Below are 13398 nucleotides of genomic sequence, written 5' to 3' on the forward strand. Positions count from 1 at the left end.
ATTATTAACTATGAACTGAACTAGTTCATTTTAAAGAAAGAAGAGTGTAGAAAATGAACTTTCCCAACACTGTTGTAGACAGCAAAGCTGCACTTGAGCGTAAAAGCGGGTATATCCTGTTTTCATGCCGATGTACTGTATATATAAGCTTCGATGCCCTTGTTTGGGAATTTGGCTCATCTCTCTGCACCATGCTCGACGTACTGAGGGCATTTCCTTTGACATGCGCCTGGCGCACTTGACAATTTGGTGGCTGAAAATACACTAAACTTAATGGCTGCTGGAGACATGTCTACATTTTGGCGCAGGTAATCTATAGCAATTTGGGTGAATTCTGTCAGAGCCCAAGCAGACAGATTCTGAGCTCAACGGACATATCTGGTGGATGTCATTATTATCATCTCTATTATATTATATTTTTAAAGCCATCCCGCTGGCAGTGGCACAGCTATGGAAGGGCGGTGGAGGGGACACCTGGACAGTACAATCGGTTGTGGAAGGCAGACTCCAAGTGCCCACTTCACAAATCTGTGATCTCCCTGGTGGATGAAGTCGGTTATGGTCACAGCCACAATGGCGCAAAAAAAAAAAAAAATAATTTATGTGCACCCACTGCAAAATTTCCAAAACCTGGTGTTACTCTTACCTTGCGCCATACTATCGCATACTGTCACAACAAAATAGAGCCTATCATGCTTAACTAAATGAAGTTTGATTAATCAGATATACTGTATCTGTAGTTACTTTTAGTTAGTTGAAGACTAAAATGAAATGTCATTTGTGTATAATTTGTGTATCTGCATTTTTATTTTTTTTATTATTACAAATCAGAGCATCTCTTTGGCCTGTGGAAAAAACACTTCTTTTTTTTGATTAGTTGGGGACCTTCTCTGCCTCTTCTTCTTGCTCCAAATTAAATTTTGCGGCTCTTCCAGCAGATCTCAGTTTCTGTTTGTCATGATGCAGTATGTGGTACTGCACTGGCAACTCTAAATCCCTGTAAACAATAATAATAATAATAATAATAATAAATAAAGATCGCTTAGAATTCCGCCTTATAATGCAGCAGGGGCCTGCACAGAATCTAATTTGGCTTGGTTTTGCACTGAGGAAATGACCTCATCTTCCAAACATTGGTGACAGCAGACAGCATCAAGCATCTCCTCAAACGAAAGACAGCAATTGCTTTATAAAATGTGGGCTTGAGAGAGACTGATTTTGAATCATCCAACCAAGTGCACTGGAAGCAGCCGATGTAAACAGAGTTCTTCTTTTATCCCTCCTGTGAACAAACATTGCCCTACAGCATAAGCGAGGATCTTTTCATAAACCACTGACCTCAACCCAAAGCCTTTCATTCATTCTTTCTGGCGCAATCGTTCCCACAATACAAGATTGAATCCATTTCACATGAATTATTCATGTCTATTACCTCTATTAGCCGTGATCACTGGTGTTTACTGACTTGAGCCCACCCCGCGAGCTGTTGTTGGCAGCCCATTGACCAAAGAAAAGTGCGGCTATCGGCCTTGAAGAGAGGCTGCGCTCGTCTGATAATCCCACTGAAATTGCACATGGATTTCCTGTTCCTAAAGCGGAAAATAAACACTCTCCCACAGAATACATAATGAAAGCTACCCAAAGTAAAAAAAATAATAATACTAAAGAATTGCTGTTTTCGTTTCATTTTTTGAGAGGACACCTTTGTGATTGTGCTTTTGAGTGACAAGCAAATCACTTCAGAAATTAAGTAATGGTACCTCAAAATTAAAATTAAATTATCATCAAGTTGCTGCTGCATTTTAATTGACTTATTTGACATGACATTTCATTTTCCCCCCAACCAACCATTTTCTATGCCGCTTATCTTCACTAGAGTCACAATGAGCTTGAGCCTATCTCAGCTAGACAACAGGGCTGGTATATTAGGTTAGAGATTCATTTCGATTTACACATGTCACTGATAATGAAAAAATATGATCTGTGACACCATGCACCCTAGTGTGCTTATTTTCCCTTTTCTTTCTTTCTTTTTTATTTTTTATTAGTGCTGTAGACTCTGAACAGTAATATTAATAATAACACAACATGAGAGATATCCTGGCTGGTTATCTTTGTGGCGCAAACACGCAAATTGATACACATTTAAAAAAAAAAAAAAAAAAACTTTTGGTTGGAACACAGTAAAGGTACCATTATTCAGTAGTAGTGTTAATTTTGTCAACGAAAACTAAACAAAAATAATTTTGTCAACACACATTTTTCACCAGACTAAAACTAGACTAGACTAGACTAAAAACAATAACTAGGACTATTTAGTATGCATTTTCAATTACTAATGAAGACGAGATGAAAATAACGTAATAAATAAATAACTGTACCGGTAACTGGACTAAAATCTATGGACATCTTTGGACATTTGAAGATGTCACTGTGACACTGTCACGTGACACACAGTGACACCCCCCCCCCCCCCCCCCCCTGCAGCTAGCAAGTGCAACAGACAGATGGATTCACAGTGAAAGGTTTCAAAAAAAAAAAAAAAAAAGATTATAGTTATAATGTAACATTATTCCAATGGCTGCAACGTTCCAACAATAAATTAATCCGACCGCTAACTAATGCTGGCTAATTTACTAGCTCATAGCATGGAGCCATAGTATGTAGTAATTGTATGTGAAGTTGTTTTTCATCTAAAAGGTGAGAGGAAATTTTATGTGAAATAGTTTTAGATCTGAAATGTTCAACATTATCTGCTGACCAAAAAATATGCGGGGTAAAATGATTGTGCTGACTAAAATGTTGACAGTTTTTGTTGACTAAAACTAGATGAATAAAATTGTTTTCTTGGACTAAAATAAAGACTAAAATGCTAGACTTATAGTCGACTAACTAACTAATGAAATGAATAAAAACGGGGTGAGCTTGACTAAAAATGATAAAAACTAACAAGCAAGATTGAAACTGGACTATAACCGAGACTAAATTTTCAAATGACTTATAAATAATTAACACTATTCAGTAGTTAAATGCAGGGCAAGGTAGAAAATAAAGTAATTTATTTAATGTTGCAACATAGTTTATACTTACAGGCCATACATCAATCATTACTGTGTTAATTTTCATAGTTTTGTACTGAATTATTTTTTGAAGCATGTGAGTGACACATGTCGTTACAAGTAAACAAGCCGGGATTTATGAAGAGCAGTAGCAGGGGGATATAGACGGGAGCTTTGCATCTGTTGAAAGAATAGATACTACGCCACCATGCTTTATTTAAACTTGACAGATTTGCGGGAAACAGACCCCCAGCGCTGTTCCTGCCCCTCCAAAACACCTCTTGCCGCCACTGACAGTCATTTGACCCTGAAGATTATACGACGTTGTCGGTGACAACCTGTCAGCGGAGACAAAAGCCGCTACGCGGGTAGGAAAACATGAGGAACGAGGATCATCAGCCAGCTCCAGCTTTAAATTTCTTGCGGGGTTGCAAAGGTGCATTGGCATAGTGAAGTTCCCAATTTGTTTGTTGTGTGTGTGTATGGAGGTGGGTACGTGTGCGCGTTTGTGTTCTTGCTGGGATCTGCTGATCTACTGTCATGAGAAGGATTATATCAATCAATGAGAGCTAAAACAATTAAAACGTTTTTTTGATAGAATACCCCAAGACAAGCACACTTTGAACCCCTGTTTCATCCCTTGATGAAAGTGGTCTGTTTTGAGAGGGTGGTACCATATCACGTAAATGAGCCACTGCTTACCTGGGGCAAAGCGTGCGTAGAGCATGCTCTAAAGTCATTCAAACAAATGAAATTGAGTATGTGTGTAAGTAGAAAAAAAAATATTTATCAAATGTGTTGACACCTCCCCTCCGTGAGTCATCACCTTATCGTGGTGGAGGGGTTTGCGTGTCCCAATGAGCCTGGGAGCTATGTTGTCCGGGGCTTCATGCCCCTGGTAGGGCCACCCAAGGCAAACAGGTCCTAGGTGAGGGACCAGACAAAGCATGGCTCAAACGACCCCAATGACGAACACAAACCTTGGATTTTCGTTTCCTTTGCCCGGACGCGGGTCACCGGGGACCCCTCTGGAGCTAGGCCTGGAGGTGGGGCTCGAAGGCGAGCGTCTGGTGGCCGGGCCTATACCCATGGGGACCGGCCGGGCACAGCCCGAAAAGGCAACGTGGGTCCCCCTTCCCATGGGCTCACCACCGGTGGAAGGGGCCAAAGGGGTCGGGTGCGCAGTGAGTTGGGTGGCAGCCAAAGGCGGGGGCCTTGGCGGTCTGACCCCCGGCTACTGAAGCTAGCTCTGGGGACATGGAATGTCACCTCTCTGACAGGGAAGGAGCTCGAGCTGGTGTGCGAGGCTGAGAAGTTCCGACTAGATGTAGTCGGACTCACCTCCACACACGGCTTGGGTTCTGGTACCAATCCACTCGAGAGGGGCTGGACCCTCTTCCACTCTGGAGTTGCCCACGGTGAGAGGCGCAGAGCAGGTGTGGGCATACTCATTGCCCCCCAGCTAGCCGCCTGTACGTTGGGGTTTACCCCGGTGAATGAGAGGGTAGCCTCCCTCCGCCTTCGGGTGGGGGGACGGGTCATGACTGTTGTTTGTGCTTATGCACCGAACAGCAGCTCAGAGTACCCACCCTTTCTGGAGTCCTTGGAGGGTGTGCTGGAGAGCGCACCCCCTGGAGATTCCCTCGTTCTACTGGGGGACTTCAACGCTCACGTGGGTAATGACAGTGAGACCTGGAGGGGCGTGATTGGGAGGAATGGCCCCCCCGATCGAAACCCGAGTGGTGTTTTGTTATTGGACTTCTGTGCTCGCCATGGACTGTCCATAACAAACACCATGTTCAAGCACAAGAGTGTCCATATGTGCACCTGGCACCAAGACACCCTAGGCCGTAGTTCGATGATCGACTTTGTAGTCGTGTCATCGGACTTGCGGCCGTATGTGTTGGACACTCGGGTTAAGAGAGGGGCGGAGCTGTCAACTGATCACCACCTGGTGGTGTGTTGGCTCCGATGGCGGGGTAAGATGCCGGTCCGACCAGGCAGGCCCAAACGTACTGTGAGGGTCAGCTGGGAACGTCTGGCAAAATCCCCTGTCAGAAAGAGTTTCAACGCCCATCTCCGGCAGAGCTTCTCCATTGTCCCGGGGGAGGCGGGGGACATTGAGTCCGAGTGGACCATGTTCCGCGCTTCAATTGTTGAGGCGGCCGATCGGAGCTGTGGCCGTAAGGTGGTTGGTGCCTGTCGTGGCGGCAATCCTCGAACCTGCTGGTGGACACCAGCGGTAAGGGATGCCGTCAAGCTGAAGAAGGAGTCCTATCGGGCCTTTTTGGCCTGTGGGACTCCGGAGGCTGCTGACGGGTATCGGCTGGCCAAGCGGAATGCGGCTTTGGGTGTCGCTGAGGCAAAAACTCGGGCATGGGAGGAGTTCGGTGAGGCCATGGAAAACGACTTCCGGACGGCTTCGAGGAAATTCTGGTCCACCATCCGGCGTCTCAGGAGAGGAAAGCAGTGCACCGTTAACACTGTGTATAGTGGAGACGGAGTGCTGTTGACCTCGACTCGGGACGTCGTGAACCGGTGGGGAGAGTACTTCGAAGACCTCCTCAATTCCACCAACACGCCTTCCTTTGAGGAAGCAGGGTCTGGGGACTCTGAGGTGGGCTCCCCTATCTCTGGGGTCGAAGTCGCCGAGGTGGTTGGAAAGCTTCTCGGTGGCAGGGCCTCGGGGGTGGATGAGATCCGCCCGGAGTTCCTGAAGGCTCTGGATGTTGTGGGGCTGTCGTGGTTGACACGTCTCTGCAGCATCGCGTGGACATCGGGGACGTTGCCTCTGGATTGGCAGACCGGGGTGGTGGTTCCCCTTTTTAAGAAGGGGGACCGGAGGGTGTGTTCCAACTTTAGAGGGATCACACTCCTCAGCCTCCCAGGTAAGGTCTATTCAGGGGTGCTGGAGAGGAGGGTCCGTCGGGAGGTCGAATCTCGGATCCAGGAGGAGCAGTGTGGTTTTCGTCCCGGCCGTGGAACAGTGGACCAGCTCTACACCCTCAGCAGGATCCTCGAGGGTGCGTGGGAATTCGCCCAACCAGTCCACATGTGCTTTGTGGACTTGGAGAAGGCGTTTGACCGTGTACCTCGGCGAGTTCTGTGGGGGGTGCTTCGGGAGTATGGGTTACCGAGCCCCCTGATACGGGCCATTCGGTCCCTGTACGACCGATGTCAGAGTCTGGTCCGCATTGCCGGCAGTAAGTCGAATTTGTTTCCGGTGAGGGTTGGACTCCGCCAAGGTTGCCCTTTGTAAACCGATTCTGTTCATAACTTTTATGGACAGAATTTCTAGGCGTAGCCGAGGCGTTGAGGGGGTCCGGTTTGGTGGCCTCAGCATTGCATCTCTGCTTTTTGCAGATGATGTGGTGCTGTTGGCTTCTTCAAGCCGTGACCTCCAGCTCTCACTGGAGCGGTTCGCAGCCGAGTGTGAAGCGGTTGGGATGAGGATCAGCACCTCCAAATCCGAGACCATGGTCCTCAGTCGGAAAAGGGTGGAGTGCCCTCTCCGGGTCGGGGAGGAGGTCCTGCCCCAAGTGGAGGAGTTCAAGTATCTTGGGGTCTTGTTCACGAGTGAGGGTAGGTTAGAGCGGGAGATCGACAGGCGGATCGGTGCAGCGTCTGCAGTGATGCGGACGCTGTATCGGTCCGTTGTGGTGAAGAAGGAGCTGAGCCGAAAGGCAAAGCTCTCGATTTACCGGTCGATCTACGTTCCTACCCTCACCTATGGTCACGAGCTGTGGGTCGTGACCGAAAGAACAAGATCCCGGATACAAGCGGCCGAAATGAGTTTCCTCCGCAGGGTAGCCGGGCTCTCCCTTAGAGATAGGGTGAGAAGCTCGGTAATCCGAGAGGGACTCAGCGTCGAGTCGCTGCTCCTCCACGTTGAGAGGAACCAGTTGAGGTGGCTCGGGCATCTGGTTCGGATGCCTCCTGGACGCCTCCCTGGGGAGGTGTTCCGGGCATGTCCTACCGGCAGGATGCCCCGGGGACGACCCAGGACACGCTGGAGAGACTATGTCTCTCGGCTGTCCTGGGAACGCCTTGGGGTCCCGTCGGATGAGCTGGCTGAAGTGGCTGGGGAGAGGGAAGTCTGGGCTTCCCTGCTAAAGCTGCTGCCCCCGCGACCCGACCCCGGATAAGCGGAAGAAGACGGACGGACGGACGGTGTTGACACCTGTCCTACCACACCAGTAAGTAATTAGTGTTGATAAAGAAACACCTCCAATTGACCATATATAGGAGCATTTGCAATTGACGTATTTGTCAGGAAGTGGAAACAAATAAACAATACTGTTTGGAACAATGCCACGGAGGAGGCGGGACTTCCGACTTCCGCGTTTTCACCCATCAACTGTGTTTCCGTTTCCGGTTTGCGACGTGTGGGCCGCGTCCCAGTACTTGTGCTTCCGCCTTTGTGCCCCTCGGTTGCGCGTTCCCGTCGACGGGTGTGAGTCTGCGAGTGTGTAGTGTCTGTCTCAGTGTCCGAAGCATTTTAAATAGCCGAGACGCCATCCCGCCGATGAGCGGGAGTGCGCGGTTGGGGGGCGAGGGGGTGGGGGTGTGAGTGTTGGAACGGAAACGGCGCTGATGTGTAAAACCCGTAAGTCGGAAGTCCGTGGCATCTACCCCATTATTGCAGATATTACCAATAAAAAAGGGAAAAAATGATGAGTGAGAATTTAAACGGTAAATGGTTTGACAGCTAACGCAATGTATCAAAAAAATAAAGTGTCACGAATGTATCAAAAAAATAAAGTGTCACGGCCCACAGAAGAGAATTATCTGTAATTAAAGCAATCCTAAGAAACTTTTAGTTTACGTTGATTATGGCGACACCATATGGACAAAAGCGGTATTGTTCTTCTGCCAGAAAAGCAGTAATCGTGCGTCAACATTCAGATTGACTTCCGTCTTTCTAATGAATGGGGAAAGTGACCATGCCTTGCCATAAAGCAATCAGCACATTTGTAGTTTTTTTTTGTGTGGCAGTGTTCCTACCACCCTCCTCAAAGTTGCTTGGTGTCATTCAAAATGATACAGACCTTCTCAAGCCATGGCAAAGGTACCATTCAACTAGTTTTAAATCGATGTTTCATCACAAGAGTTATGAAAATATTTTATCAAGGTTGAAAAGTTCTTTAGTGGTATATAAACTAGAGGTCATGCAAGTTATAATTCCCCGTCTTGCAAGCTGTGCACATGACGTCATTACTGTACACACACAGTCAGCCCTCCTCAGCCTCTTAATGGAGACGCACACCCACAGAGCTATTCAGTAAAATTAATGAATCGTGCGAGAATTAATTCCTCAAGCCCTCAGAATTCATAGATCTGTACCTCGATTGAATGATAGTTGAATTTGTTGTGTCACGGTGCTTTCATTAAAATGCAGGGGCAATTAATCTATGACGCCAACTATTTTTGGAAAACACTTGTTTAATTTTGGCATGTTGGTTCGTTCTATCTGTAGTTTTACTTCTCTACCACAAAGCTTTGTGTGTAAGCATGAGCAAAACATCCTCGGGCACAAATCCAAATTGATAAATCCCATACACTGCGTGGGAACGTTGGTACGCACACTTTTGAACCGATGCCAAGTACAGCATTTCTACGGCGCTAAAGGCAATTGTCAGAGATATTGTAGTCATTTCGAATTTTCTTTTTGGGTGGGACTAAGTGACAAAGACTTTCTCGAAAACAGAATATGAAATGACACTTAACTATTAAGGTGCTTCCATATTCAAAAATGTCCATTTTGTGTCCATGTTTCATCTATATCCTATAAGCATCATTGCTTACAGACCCATTTGCAGAAATAAGCAGCTATCAACTTCCATAATATGTCCCCTTTAAATTCTTATTGTCAAGTGTGATAATAAGTTAACCAGGACAATAAATAAAAAATAAATCACCACGGGAGTCTTACTGCTTTCAAAATGAGTCTTCCTAGTAAAGCAAATTTTCGGAAATATTTGCAACAAGTAATAAAACGGACCAAAATTGAAAGCAGCAGTGTTATGAGGCAACTATACAGTACAGGAGAGTAGATAAAATATATTCAAATGCAAATGGGCAATTATATTAATAAATTGTATATATATATATATATATATATATATATATATATATGTATATATATATATATATATATATATACATACCATATATGACCAATACCAGCAGTAGCTGTGAAATTATTATATATCAATTATACAGGAATCAAATACTGTACTATACTGCACATTTTACAGTATGTAGAATAATGATGAAGTATGCGGCTGGGAATAGAAACCTGCAATATTAACGATCAGCATTGTAGTGATGACTATACATTAGTATATAATATGTATTATATCAAAAGTTGTGTACAGGTTATGAGAGCAGTATGGTTGTAAAGTGTGCCTGCCTCTTTGTTGATCCTCGCTGAGCTACTAAGGTCTTGTGAGCTTCTCTAAAGTCTTGCATGATGCCACATGGCGGTGGTTTGAACTGTTTAGTGCAACTTCTGGTGTATTTTTCCCAGAACTTTGGTGAAATTCCCAATTGTACGACCTCGAGGGCATTCAACTTTAGCGCAGACTCTGGAAACTGAGCTATGCGTTAACTGGGCCAACACAAACACACTGAAAGTTAGGTGTGCACACCACTATCACAATCAGCTGAAAACAAACTAGGGGCAACTTCTTCAGTGTTGCTATCACAGTCTGAAGGCATAGCATCTAAAAGACACAGTTAACTTCCAAGAGCCAAGTTTCCCCATTAAAATTGTTTCAGGCAGGCAGTCTTATCTGGCAAGAATAATCTAGTGTTCCCAAGATGCTTTTTTCCTATGTTCTACAGCTGGGTTTGTTATTTGAAAGAGCCAGTGAAGAATACCGGGCCGACTATCTCACGTTCACATTACATTTTCAGTGAAAGTACTCACAGAAACTGTCATCCAGACAAAAGGCCGTTGTCTTATCTCGTGGTTGATCGGGCAGCGCAATGCATCTGGATGGCACTCGTTTGGATGGTGATGCATGGACGCTTGTCACTTCCTGGTTACAGAGAACAAAAGGGGGAGAGCTGTCACATCACAACACCTGCGCTTTTTTTCTCTCACTGTAGCAAAGGAAAGGTGGCACCTCGGGTCATTGACAGCAGCTGTCTGTTGTCCAGACAATTACAAGTACCAATGTATTAAAAATGCCATGAAAGTGAAGTTATATCAGCAAGGAATTTGTGTCATTTGTAAAACAAAAGGACAAACGGATCCAGTATGTAGAATGGTAAGACTGATGCAGTACGAAAGCAGCATGGATAAGGCGATAGCAATTGGATGATGGCTAATTCAACTCACAATTCCCCATGATCACATCAATAACTTGAGTTGACTCAAAAAAAAAAAAATGCTGTCTATAGCGTTGCATTTTTCAGCATCCTTTTGTTGGGGTACCAGTCGCTGTTATTTGGTTAGGTGGCATGGCATGCTTGATTTTAATCGAAGGGAAGAAATATGGGCACAAGGTAGCTGGAATTTATTTATTTTTTTAATCTGAAAAGCACGTCACATTTCACCACGAAGACAAGACATTGTGGTAAGGTAACAAAAACAATAAACTAATGCTGGCTAATTTACTTATGTAGTAGCTTGCATGTAGCGATGCTAGCCACTTGTTGAAATAGTTGTGTTTAAAGTTCAATTTGTGCTATCTGAGAGACGTAATATTGGTCGGGCAACTATGGTAGTAATAATAATAATAATAATAATCTAAGATTTGAAAAGGAACTACAGTTGACTGAAACTAAATAAATAAAATAATGTTTTCTTGAACTAAAAATAACAACTAAAGTTCTTGACTTATTGTCAACTAAAAGTTGACTATATAAAAACAGAATGAGTTTGACCAAATTTGAATTTTTTTTTATTTTTAAACAACAACTAACAAGCGCAATTGAAATTGGACGGAAACTGAGACTAAATTTTAAAATGGCTGACAATAACAACACTAAAGTACATCTCTGCAGGTACACCTCTGCAGATGAGCTAATACATCTTGGGCAATCTCTGACAATGAAAGCTGTAGATGGTGTGAAGTTGCACTTTATTCTAGTAAGGGAAAAAAACACGTTTCCTCAGGGCCGCCATTTGAGAATGACTTGCCTACAGTAACAAACACACATAGACACAATCAACACACTGCTGTTCACTAACTTCTGGAGAGTTGTTCCTTCTCTGGCGACACAGTAGAATAGAATAGAATAGAATAGAATAGAATAGAATAGAATGCCTTTGTCATTTTGCATCAGGTATCCAACAAATGTGGGAGCGTTCCACTGTTTGGGGCATAGGAAAGGTAATAAAATAAAACAATAAAGAAACTGAAAAGATGCGAGAAAGTTATTGCATTTGTCTGCTGTAAATGTGGAAGTAACGTTGTCCTTAGGTTTGGTCAGTTTTGTAAATGTGGAGAAAATGATGTGGGTGTTAAAGGAGTTGAGTTGTGAGTAGTAATTGGAGCGGGCTGTTTTGAGAGCAGAATTGTATGGTGCATATTGCATTTATTTATTTATTTAAAGTGTGAATAGCCTACTGCAACTGCTGAATTGCACGAGGTGATTTACATTACAAGTAGTTGCACATATTATTGAAGTGCATCACATATTGCACATTGATGTAAATAAGTTCAAGATTGACAGGACTTCAAGGACCAAAATTGGATGGCTACAGGAATGCAGTAGCAGTGCTATTTTCAGTGTGTTCATGTTTTGTTGTTATTCAGAGCATTATTAGCTCTGGAGGAAAGCTGTCTCTGAGTCTGTTTGTTCGGGTTTTATGACCCCTGTAGCACCGACCCAAGGGCAACAGTTTGAACGTATGATGACGGGGTGAGCTGACAAGTAACACTGGAGAGTGGAGAAGGAAGGGAAAAAAATACACTCGATCAAGATGGAGCGAGTGCAGCACAGTGACCTCGCAGTTTGCACAGCTGGATTAGAATCTCAGCTCGGGCCTCCCAGTGTGGAGGTTGTTCTTTTCACCGGTACTCCACATTGAAAAACATGCATGTAAGCTTCATTTAAGACTCTAGATCATAGGTGTCAAACTCCGGTTCTCGAGGGCCGGACTCCTGCAGGTTTGGGATGTTTCCTTTCTCCAACACAGCTGATATAGGATCAGCTCATCAGCAAACTCTGCAAAAGCCTGATAACGATCCTGCTGATTGGAATCAGCTTGTGTTGGAAGAGGGAAACCTGAAGGACTGCAGCCCCTCGAGGACTGGAGTTTGACACCTATGCTCTAGATTGGGGAATTGAGAGTACATTTCTTTGCTGAAACCAGATAGAAGGATAAAACAGATGATTTCCCAACATGAGTGCAACTGTACACCAGCATTTCTGGTTATAGTTGATCCATAGGGGAAGTGCATGTTGCTCAAATAAATGACAGTTTGACACTGAAAAAGTAGGACAAACTCAGATTTGAATCCAGGTTAGCAATAACAGCTGGCTGGCATACACACACATAAAATTACAGACAGAAACAGCGCTGCTCGTCTTTTCTACGCATCCTGCACAAGTAAATATGGATGAGCGTGGTATGCATTGACTGGAAGTGCACTTGGTTGAACTTGAATAGATTATATTCTGCTGTATGTAATTAATTCTACTTGTTCAAAAAAAGCTTCAATAAGGACGCGTCCTTGGTGGGATGTTTTTCTTCTGCAAGCATTTTGTCACAACTTAGCAGTTAGCCTACACGACATTTTTTCCCTTTGCAAATCCAGTGCGTGTGTGTGTGTGTGTGTGTGTGTGTGTGTGTGCGTGCGTGCGTGCGTGCGTGCGTGTGTGTGTGTGTGTGTGTGTGTGTGTGTGTGTGTGTGTGTGTGTGTGTGTGTGTGTGTGTGCGTGTGTCTGTGTGTGTGTGTGTGTGTGTGTGAGTGCAAATGTATGGGTGTTTATTTTATGCAAATTATGTTTTTCCCCGTAGCGGTCTTTGAATTGCATCTTGCAGGACGTCAGCATGGAGCCACTACAGTCACGCAATGCACACTGTGCCCAAGGTAAAATTATGCAATTATGAGGTGTCAACCAATAATTTGAAAATTGTTCAGAAAGAAAACAAAATTGGTCATCAAACCTGCAAATCTGTAAAACACACATGACCTCATTTGCATACTCTCTCACAGTATCGCACACACCCAACCATCATGGGGAGTTCGTCATCTTTCCTTTTCCATCACTGTCATTCTACCGCTTTCTCTAGTGACGCTCACCTCGAATGAAGTTCACTGAGCTGCACTGAGCACTGTCACATGGTCTAAAATGGCTCCCCAGTGTTCCATGTTTCACA

General features: G+C 44.5%; 1 protein-coding gene across 1 annotated transcript in view; it reads right to left on the minus strand.

Annotated features, from left to right (window-relative positions):
- xirp2a (xin actin binding repeat containing 2a) overlaps nucleotides 1-13398 on the minus strand; it is a 60363-nt gene that overhangs the window by 25723 nt on the left and 21242 nt on the right. Inside the window, exon 2 of the mRNA XM_077550640.1 lies at nucleotides 9991-10102. Within this exon, the coding sequence (XP_077406766.1) occupies nucleotides 9991-10102 (112 nt within the window). The remainder of the gene's footprint in view (nucleotides 1-9990; nucleotides 10103-13398) is intronic.

Source organism: Vanacampus margaritifer, chromosome 1 (genome assembly GCF_051991255.1).
Source record: "Vanacampus margaritifer isolate UIUO_Vmar chromosome 1, RoL_Vmar_1.0, whole genome shotgun sequence".
Lineage (NCBI taxonomy): Eukaryota > Metazoa > Chordata > Actinopteri > Syngnathiformes > Syngnathidae > Vanacampus > Vanacampus margaritifer.